This window comes from Lepisosteus oculatus, chromosome 4 (genome assembly GCF_040954835.1).
Source record: "Lepisosteus oculatus isolate fLepOcu1 chromosome 4, fLepOcu1.hap2, whole genome shotgun sequence".
Lineage (NCBI taxonomy): Eukaryota > Metazoa > Chordata > Actinopteri > Semionotiformes > Lepisosteidae > Lepisosteus > Lepisosteus oculatus.
Genome location: NC_090699.1, coordinates 9,640,111 through 9,651,001, shown reverse-complemented (window position 1 = coordinate 9,651,001; position 10,891 = coordinate 9,640,111). Strand labels below are relative to the sequence as shown.

Sequence of the window (10,891 nt, the reverse complement as noted above, 5' to 3'; positions counted from 1 at the left end):
TTACAAATCCCATGCTGCACACAGTAACCCAGCAGCTATATCATCCTGCAGCTCACAACTGGCAGCCCCACTGGAGCTGGATGGGAGACCTCCTGGGAAAGCTAAGGCTGCTGCTGGAAGACTTAATGGGGCCAGTAGGGGGCACTCACCCTGCGGTCTGTGTGGGTCCTAATGCCCCAGTATAGTGACGGGGACACTATATTGTAAAAAGGCACCGTCCTTCAGATGAGATGTAAAACTGAGGTCCTGACTCTCTGTAATCATTAAAAATCCCAGGGTGTTTCTTGAAAAGAGAAGGGGTGTTACCCCAGTGTCCTGGCCAAATTCCCCCCTGGTCTTGACCAATCATGGCCTCCTAATAACCCCCCTCTCTGAACTGGCTTCATCACTCTGCTCTCCTACCCACTGAGAGCTGGTGTGTGGGGAGAGTACTGGAGCATCATCCAGGTGGGGCTGCACATTGGTGGTGTAAGTGGGATTCCCCATTACCTGTAAAGCGCTTTGAGTGGAGTGTGCAGAAAAGCGCTGTATAAATAAGGATTATTATTATTCACTGAAAGGCACACCTCTCTTCTGTGTAACCACCTTCAAGCAGCATTGGATTTGTAATTCGCTACTGTTGGTCAGAGCGAGCAATCTGTTGGATGTAAGCGTTCCTGGATTGTCTCAGGCAGGAGCAATCATGGAAATGGGGGTGCAAAGTTCTGGCGTTAGGGGTGCCTCATTGGCATGGGGATTAAAGACTGGCCTGAACAGAACGACATCTTGCTGGTGATTCTTACTGCGTGTTCTGCAGCTGGCGAACCCCAAACTCAAACCATTTTTTGACTATGTTTAAAACCCTCCAACCCTGCCATCTGTTGGGCCTGGGGGCTGAACACTCTTGAGAGACCCAGTTCGACGCCCCATCAGTGCAAGAGGCTGATGTCTGGCTTTGAACCGTGTCAAAGCAACAGGCCTGACGTGAGTACCTGTGTACACAGCATCAGTCTCTCTAACAAAACACTGGTTGGGGAGATAACATAAACCATCTTCATCACATGTGCTCAATAACAAGAATTATTCACTCACCTGTGTCTGAATAAAAGGGATTTGAAGACTCTATTGTCCAGCGCCTCTTGTTTTATTTTACATTTCCTTTTCTCCTCATCTGCGACGCACTTTTTTCGAAAACCGGGTTCTGTGAGGACCATTCTGGACAAATTGCCCGCGCTGATAAATGTCCTGACATCTGCAGCAGTGCAAAATGAGCAACGTGTGTTGGGTCCCTACAGCTCGGATGTCACTGGTTTAACCCTGGGTCTTGTCACAGCCCAGGTGGGACCAGGTTCCCCCCAGGCAGTGGAGAACTGCGGCGGAGCTGAGCCAGAGGCGATCAGTGTTTTGGAAGAACGTTGATTTCGGTCAGTGGGGGGCCGCTTGCAGACCGGCAATGCTGTCAGTGAGAGATGCGCCACTATCCGTGATTGGCACTATCCCTCTTGTACGGCAGTGTGGAGTCAAGTCCGAAGGGGTAGTCGGAGCGCAGTCCGATGTCCAATGCCGGGCAGTCCATCCGAGACGAAAACAGTTCGAAACAGGATATGGGGAACTAGGAACATGGAAGGGTGAAACCATGACGGGCCAAGGTGCTCCGAGCCCCAGACTCAGAGGTCAGGACGCCGAGATGACGCCTGTACCCTCATAACATAACATCACTTTATTGGCCCTATGCAATTTCTTGCATTAGGAATTCATCTTTTCGCAGACCCCTTAGACTTAACTAAGAGCAATTCGGAAAAGGGTAGGAGCGCCCTCTGGAGGAGGGATGACGACCGTGACCACCAGCTTCAGCAGGCTCAGACACAGATGGTCCCTTCTGTCACTCTCCTCTCTGAAACACCCCTAGCTCAAGGAAACAGAGGGAGAACCATCCAGGAGAAGAGCACTGATATGTCACGACATGATATTAAAATCTGCTTCGGGTGTTTGAGAACGACAGGCTTCACACTTCCTACAAGAACAGAAAGACTTTGCGACTGACGTGCGTGAAGTAACTAGGCTTAGAGCGCCCTCTGGTGCTACAAACGCATATAGCACTGTCAGACGCTATGTTTGACAGTGTGTTAAACTCAATAATAATAATAATAATAATAATAATAATAATAAGGAACAAGTAATAGGTTTATTCCATGCTAAAAAAAAGAAGAAAGAAAACAACATTTCGGCCATGGAGTGTTTCCTTTGCAGCCTACGCATGCTGACGCAGCTACCCACCTGAACTATAATAATAATATTAATAATAATAATAATAATAATAATAATAATAATAATAATAAGTCCCCATTACCTCTCAAGCTCTTTGAGTGGAGTGTCCAGAAAAGTGCTATATATTGTGTAAGAAATGATTATTATGAATGTTTTTATTTGACTCACTTTATGAGATTTTAAGATGCAATACAATCAATTCTTAGTAAATACATTAGTTAAGCGTGAGACCAGGACATTACAGTTGGACAGGGAAGTCCAGCCCGTTCCTGACAATTCCGAGTGATTCGACAACATCACCACTGCAAAGGCGCCACAGCTCTGAGTGTTGGGAGACCAGTACTGGGAGACGGAAGGTGTACAGCCCACTTCCTGAGCCCAAAGCCCGGGAAGAGGGGGATAGATGTGGATTACAAGGAAAGGCAGGTCTACTGTTACAGCATGGAGACCAGGACTCACAACCACACTCTCACTGACACTTTTACTGAGAAACTCCCTCCACTCTTTCACAGGGGGTGAAAACACAGGAGGGAAAAGGGACATACTGTATTATTTACAGCAAAAAAATTAATAATAATCCCCAGCCACAGTGCACCACTACCCTAGCCCGGTCAGAGATGGGGATTATTAGGAGGCCATGATTGGGAAAGAGCAGATAAGATCAGATCACTTTATTGGCCATATACAATTTCTTGCATTAGGAATTTGTCTTTTTCACAGACCCCAGCTTCCTCTCCATGAGACACACAGACAGGAAGAGAGAAGCTTGGGGTCAGAGCGCAGGGTCAGCCATTGTACAGCACCCCTGGAGCAGTTTAGGGGATTAAGGGCCTTGCTCAGGGTCCCAGCAGAGTAGGATTCCCCTGCAGTGGTGGGATTTGAACTGGCAGTCTTCCAGCCACAGGCACAGATCCTTAGCCACAGAGCCACCGCCCCGCTCAGACCAGGTGGAAATTTGGTCAGGACAGCAGGATAACACCCCTACCCTTTTTGAGAAACACCCTCAGTTTTACATCTCATCCGTCAGCACCTTTTTACAGTATAGTGTCCCAGTCACTCTACTGGAGAATTAGGATCCCCACAGACTTCAGGGTGAGCGCCCTCTACTGGCCCCACTAACACTTCTACCAGCAGCACCCTCAGCTTTCCCAGGAGTCTCCCATCCAGGTACTGGCCAGGCTCCCACCTGCTGAGCTCCAGTGGGGCTGCCAGCTGTGAGTTGAAGGTGATACTGCTGCCGTTCCTGATGACGTTATCCTCGCCTACCGGCTGTCCCTGAGATGTCACGTACAGCAACAGCAGGGATCTGTTTAAAATTCATCCACGCCAGGTCAGCAGTAAAAGACCCCAGGCCAGAGTCAGATGTCCGCACGCACATGAAGTGCACAGCGCGTCACTGGCGGAGCCGGCCGAAGCCCCCCGCAGCGATATGGACACGGCACTGTTCTGACAGCGGCGGGTGTGCTTTCAGGACAGGAGAGGCCTCAAGCGCCTGTTTCTGCCTGGATCTGTATCTAAAGGGATTTAGACAGACCGCATCAGGCAGATGCTGTCACGATTATAGTTCCCCCTCCTTAAGGGTGCTCCAGCCCTTTCACGTGAGACTTTATTCTGTGCACCTGCTCCCTATTCCCAGCCCACCTTAAAAGCCAGGCACTGACGCTCATCCGGGCTCTGCATCTGATTTCCGTATCGTGCGAGTCCGGGACCTGGAAGCGCCTGATCCCGTTAAAGTTTTAATCTCGGTTCCCGTTCCCGTTCCCTGTCCGCCGGTTCCGACCCGGCCTTCGTGTTTTCCGCGTTCTGATGGATCTCCTGGTTTTGGACTTACCCTTGTGTTTTGGATTCTCTCTAAGGACCTCTTTTGGATTGTTCGCCTCGGCCACACCTCCCCCGTGCACCAGCGCACCTTGGACACGCCCCCCTGTCTTCAGCCCCGTATTCCTGCATGACGTTTCCCCAGTGTTTCCCCACTTCTTTGGATTGTGTCGTCCGCATAGGGTCCGGAAAGAACTGTTCGTTACAGATGCCAGATTGTTTTCTGTCGGTTGATACCCCCTCCCACGGAAAATCCACTCACACCTGCTGAGCTTCAGTGGCCAGTTGCGGGTTTCAGTGACCAGTCCCTTTGCCCTCTGGGTTATGGTTCTCCTCTACGACTTTGCTGCCAAGGTTCACCAGTCTGCTGGTGATGGAACCCAGTCGGCGTGATGGAACCCAGCTCATGGATGGGCTTCATTCAAGGCCCATTTCAATAAATCCACAAACCAGCACGTGTCTGAACCCCAGGACCAGAACTGGGGGCCCCCGCAGTTCAGTGAAGCTTCTGTTCTGCCGGCGCCCCTGACAGCGCCGGTGTGTGCTGCGGTGATGCCCCAGCGGGTCTTTCGAAGGGGCCGGGAGCCCCTCGGACCACACCTACACCATCTACCTCATTATGGTTTCTTATTGATTGCACATCTGCAGTCACTGTTTACATGTCTGCATTGTTTACATTCAAACTGTTTACCTGTACATTGTCTACTGTTTGTTTGTATATTGTCTTGATGCACTGTCTGCACTTTGTGTTTTTACACTTGTTTTAACAATCTAGAGAGTTTCAGTAATTAAGAATTCCATTGGACCAGTACATGTACCGGTTACATATGGCGAAAAAGTTCAAGTTCATTTAAAAATCGAATCTAAAACTGCATATTCTTTCCATTGGCTTGAACAAGGGGTGGACAAAATAATTCCAATTGCAAATGAATCTATTGTCGATGATATGCACAATGCAACAATTCCAGATCTCTTCGCAATCTCCTTTCCTGCCACCCTGCTTCACCAACTGCCTCAAACTTGCAAACCGATAGTGAAACTCCTGGGACTGCTCATCTACGTACTCGTGAATGCAAGGTCCTTATCACGAGTCTTAGCCATGCAGACGTGAGCTGCTGGAAGCCAATGGTGTGGGCTTGGCTTTAAACTGGGTACATTCGTCAAGTGTTCTAATCTATGGCCTTGGAAACTGACCGCTCTGAGTCTCACAGGAGCTCATTCCAAGTCCCACACAGCTGATTACTGTGCCTTCTGAAAATCGTCGATGGCTGAGGTTGTGGTGTGGAACGTCCTTGGGATGAAGGTGCTGGTCACATCAGCCACAGGTTCCCAGCAGTGAGACCATGTCTCATAATCGGTATCATGTGTCCAATAATGTCCTAATAACAGACTGTCCAGCTTTCGCGTGCCACCAGGGGTGACTGAAGTATCTGCTGCCCTTCCTGTCCGCAGCCTCAGCTGGTAGCCAATAAAGCAGAAGTGCATCAGATGATCCAGGACAGACAGAAGAAGGTGGAGGAGATCAGGCAGTCGGTGGAGCTCATGAAAGTGAGTCCCGCTGGATGGGTGTAATGTTGGGCTCAGTGCTCAGCGAAAAGCAATTCATGACGATTTTTCTGATCTCTTGGATATCTTCACGAGCAAAACCGGTGCTACTGCTTTCTGTTTTTCCATACTGCCTCTCTTGTCCCCATAGACCCACACGCAGAGAGAGATCGAGGAGAGTGTTCAGGTCTTCGCCGCTCTGCTGCGCTCCGTGGAGAGGAGCCAGGCTGAGCTCATCGCACTGATTGAGGAGAAGCAGAGAGCAGAAGAGAAGAGGGCTGAGGGGCTCATTACAGAGCTGGAGCAGGAGATCGCTGAGCTGCAGACGAGAAGCACTGAGCTGGAGCAGCTCTCTCACAGTGGGGACCAAATTCACTTTCTACAGGTCAGTAGTCACTGCTTCCAATGGGCAGTCACCCCATACACACAGCTGGAAATGTAGTGTAAAGAAACACTTGGCGTTGAAGTCAGAATCTAGAAGAACTCATTGAGCGAGAAGGCTGTAGAGCTGCCCAGTTCAGGGCTCAGCAATGGTATGGGTATCATCGGTGGCACGAATCTGGAGTCCGATATCTTCGTATGCGTCCGTGTAAAAGGAATGGCTCGGATCTCTCCTTTATCTTGCTGCAGAGATTCCTGTCCCTCTGCTCCCCTTCACCACCCAAGAAGTGCTCTGACAACCCGGTCCACGCTGACCTCAGTTTGGGAATGGTGAGGAATGTTGTAGCTGGACTGGAAGCCAGACTCCATGAAGAAATAGAGAAACTGCCAGAAATCAGTGAGTAGAACCATGTCTCTCACATCCACATCCTGATTTCCTATATTTGGCAGCCTGGCTACATACAACACAACAATGCAGGTTGAGCATTGTTTTTAATAATAATAATAATGCCTTACACTTCTGTAGCACTTTACATTGTGCAGCCCCCACCCAGATGATGCTCCAGTACTCTGCCCACACACCAGCTCTCAGTGGGGAGGAGAGCAGAGTGATGAAGCCAGTTCAGAGATGAGGATTATTAGGAGGCCATGATTGGTCAAGACCAGGGGGAATTTGGCCAGGACACTGGGGTAACACCCCTGCTTTTTTCAAGAAACACCCTGGGACTTTTAATGACCACTAAGAGTCTTGTCCGAAGGACGCCTTTTTTACAGTTTAGTGTCCCTATCACTATACTGGGGGATTAGGACCCCCACAGACCACATGGTGAGCACCCCCTACTGGTCCCACTTCACCTTTTCCAGCAGCAGCCTCAGCTTTCCCGGAGTCTTCCATCCAGGTACTGGCCAGACTCACATCTGCTGAGCTTCAGTGGGGCTGCCAGCTGTGAGTTGGAGGGTGATTTAGCTGCTGCCATTATCCACTACAGAACCATAGTTCTTGTGGAGAAACCATACACATAGAGGAAGGATGGAGGATGTCAGGGCATGAACGAGCGTGTCTCTCAGTGGCACACAGGATGAGGTGGGATAACCAGACAGCTTACGAGACCACACTTTCGACAACCACAGTAGTCACAAACCACCAGTGTGGGTCTGTGAAAATGTTTCTGGGTAGGTGTGGGTTACCTGTCGGGTTCATAAGACATTGGCAAGTCTGTCACCCGTTCGAGACCCTACAAAACAAACGTGAAAAGAAAGAGAGCAAAATGAACACTGTTTTTGTCTTAGAGCGTCCCTTGAACTAAAATCTGAGTATTTTATTCTCTTGTTTCGCTCCAGTGTAGAATTTTCTTCTTGCAGAACTGATGTCCAATTTTTCCTTTTTTTCCCGCCCCCCAGAGTTAAAGAGGATCCGGAAGTATGCAGGTACGCCCTTTCCACTGAGTATTTCAATACTGCCCTCAGGTCCAAGAGGAACAGGTAGAGTTTAATGTCTTCTTTGTGTCCCACAACCTAGGAGAGAATCCGCAGTCCCTCATTGTGCACTTAAAGATCTTCTTGTGCGATTCCTCACATCCTGAACAACTATGCACATCTTGTCTACCTTTTAATTTGAACAAAGTGAATGGAAACCCTCACTTCCAATGAAATACGTAGTTTTCTAGCATGCCGATGCAAAATGTTAAAAGAATATGAATATCTGTACCGGCCTGAATGCCATCAGTTAGGCAAGGCCGTGTGGCCCACATGTATCCTTTAAAAAAAATAACAGAAGACTTGGTTCCACACGTTTGCTTCTTAATGGCTGGATTTTACTCCTGCTGCTTTTGCGAATCCTATGTTTCAGCTGGGGTGCTACTCCCAGGTGCGTTTCACTCTTTCATCATGGACTAATGCTAGCAGGTAGCGTGCAGACCCCTGCAGGTGTGCAAACCGTGGGCCTGTGTAATTCTTCACAAGACGTACAGTACAGTAGTTTTATCATGGGTTAACACAGAAGGATGTAGGAGATCAATTCCGTACGGGCAAGAAGGGCAGGGTGTGTCTCCTTGGCACATGGGAGGAAAGGGGGCGACCAGATCCCTTTCGTGACGACCACCAAGCAGTCACAAACCCTTGGCGGGGGTCTGTGAGGAAGTTTCTGGGTGGTTGTGGGATAGCAATCAGGTTCATTAGACATTGGCAAGTCTGTCACATGACCAATTCCCCCATGGAGAAAACCAGTATTACTGCAGACAGTGATACCCGAGGAAGGGCTGAAGAAGACTCCACTGCCGAAACCCTGTGTCTCTTTCCTTTTGGAATAGACCTTTACCTGTTCCTTTGCAGCCTCCTCCCACAGCTCCCTCCTTGAGCTTCCTATACGACCGCAGGGCCTAACCCCACCACCGCGAGCCGCGCGCTTTGAACTCTCTGCCCCATTAACCTCGTCGTCCTGTTCGCCTCCTCTTCCCTCCCACAGCTGACGTGACTCTGGACCCCGGCACGGCCCATCCCAATCTCGTCCTGTCCGAGGACGGGAAGCGAGTGAGGCACAGGGAGCGACAGCAGGTGCTCCCCGACAACCCGGAGAGGTTCGATCAGATCGTGCGCGTCCTGGGCCGGGAGGGCTTCACCTCGGGGCGGCACTACTGGGAGGTGGCGGTGGGGGGTAAAACGAAGTGGGACTTGGGCGTGGCCCGGGCATCTGTGACAAGGAATTCAAACCTGGGCCCGGAGTTGTCCAACGGCTACTGGGCGTTGCTCCTGAGGGAGGGCAACACCTACTTTTCTTCCGAGAGACTCCATTCCTCCTTCTCCCTGAGCCCGCAGCCGCAGAAGGTGGGGGTGTACCTGGATTACGAGGCGGGAGAGGTCTCCTTTTACAACGTAGAGGCCGGGTCTCATATCCACACGTTCAGGGACACCTTCGCTGAGAAACTCCACCCCTATTTCAATACTTGTCTCTGGGATGGCGGCACCAGCGCTGCCCCCCTGATCATCTCCCCAGTCACGCAGACAAACTGAGCGCGCGTGAGTGAAAATGAGTCTGCCGTTGACCCGCCTATTAAAGGGGCCCTGCAGTCCCAAGTTCTCGGGCCAGTTATGAAATCAGCAAAATGAATGAATCGAGGGTATCGCAAAATCTTACAAATTCCAAATTAGGCACAGAATCGTGAACGTTGTGAAAGTACTGGATAGTCGCCATGCTGCCGAGAGTTTGTGCTAATTGTGATGTGAGGCCCTTCCTGCTCACTAGTCACTGTAATGATTAATGTAGTGAAGTAGAAGTACAGGTTGTGCAGCAGACTTTTCACCGCAGAAATGATCCAGCGTGACCTGCCTGCAGAGCTAACAAGCGAGTGGTATTTGTTGGCAAAACTGTCTCGCAGTAGAGAGCAATATTTCTCTTGGATTAAGAGAGACAGATTCACAAGCCTGCGTGTTTACAGTGTTGCTTCACCTCACCGGAGGTCTTGTTGCCTCGTTCTGAATCGCAGAACATGGCGCTGCACATACCTGGTAATTTCCTCTATTTTGTGACCTAAATTGGAGGTTTTACACAATACATTTGACTTTTATCGTGGTTAGGAATGCACCCATCATTGCTGATTCTTTCTAATTCCATAATATAAAAATAGCCTTGCAGTTCCCCTTTAAGGGCATTAAATATGTACAAGCTGAGAAGACAAGTGTTTTTATCCCATTTTTTTAAGCTCCTAATATTTCAAACTGTCTTATAAATTGCTTAGATTTAAACTCCTCATTATTGTTTATGATTGATCATGTTTTAAATGTCCCAGCCACGTTTCCTTATGTTTCTCTTTTTCCGAGTATTCTGATTTACTAAAGCAAAGTGTAAATATATTCAAAATAAATGTCAATGGTTAAGGCATCCTATGTGTAAATGGGCTTTATTCTTAATATGCAACAAACATACGTCGGTAAGCAATCACAAAATGTATTTACAGGCACTAAATCGGCAGCAGTGTTCATTTATTAATTTACATAAGGGTTGTCTGAGGGCAGTGAGGTGCTGGTTAGCACCCCAGCCTCAAGGCTCATGGATCCTGGTTTCGATAGGAGCACATTCTGTGTGGAGTTTGCATGATACCCACGCCCCCTTGTGGGGTTTCTACCCTGCCTTCCATGGACATGTTGGCTGGTTTAACTGCTGTCCTGTGTGTGTGTATACTAATACCTCTGCTCCTTCGAATAACACCATGGGGATCTCTCAAAGCCAAGAAGTCATGACCTTGGTTTAATGTTTCGCCCGAAGGAAACAACGGCGGTACAGTGGCTCTGTGGCAAAGGATCTGCGCCTGTGGCTGGAAGGTTGCCGGTTCGAATCCCGCAGCCGGCAGAGGACTCCTACTCTGTTGGGCCCCTGAGTAAGGCCCTTCACCCCAATTGCTCCAGGGGTGCTGTATAAATGGCTGACCCTGTGCTCTGACCCCAAGCTTCTCTCTCTGTCTGGGTGGAGAGCAAGCGGGGGTATGTGAAAAGACAAATTCCTAATGCAATCATGGTATATGATTAATAAAGGGATCTCATGCATGTCCTGTAGCACAGCAGCCCCGGTCCCCTGGAGAACTGGTTCACTGGCTCACTGGTAGGCAGGGAAGAGCGCCACTTGCAGGTCCAACGGCAATCTGATTTTTCCCGGGAAGTTTCCTACCCTTAGCTGCAGATTTCTACCTAACACCACGGCTGTAACTGGACAAGTTGTTGACGTGAAGGAGAGAGAGATCACAGTCGGGCAGGGGCCAGTACCATTCCAGCAACATTTGCACAGACGCGTACAAAGATCTGGACCTCCAGATTCGTAACTGTGCCAATGACGTGTCTGGCATAAGAAAATTAGGTTGAGTGCCGAGTGTTTCCAACACTGCATTTGCAGCTCAGAGCTCTGTGGATG

The 10,891-nt window shown here is 49.4% G+C and overlaps 1 protein-coding gene across 1 annotated transcript; it reads left to right on the top strand.

Annotated features, from left to right (window-relative positions):
* The first annotated feature begins 4,486 nt into the window (after positions 1-4,486).
* Positions 4,487-9,808, top strand: LOC102696442 (E3 ubiquitin-protein ligase TRIM39-like). Its single transcript, XM_015346112.2, has 5 exons — positions 4,487-5,613; positions 5,762-5,995; positions 6,241-6,388; positions 7,393-7,419; positions 8,456-9,808. Exons 1-5 carry the CDS (start codon positions 5,554-5,556, stop codon positions 8,998-9,000), a joined length of 1,014 nt encoding a protein of 337 aa, XP_015201598.1. The 5' UTR covers positions 4,487-5,553; the 3' UTR covers positions 9,001-9,808.
* Positions 9,809-10,891: the final 1,083 nt, after the last annotated feature.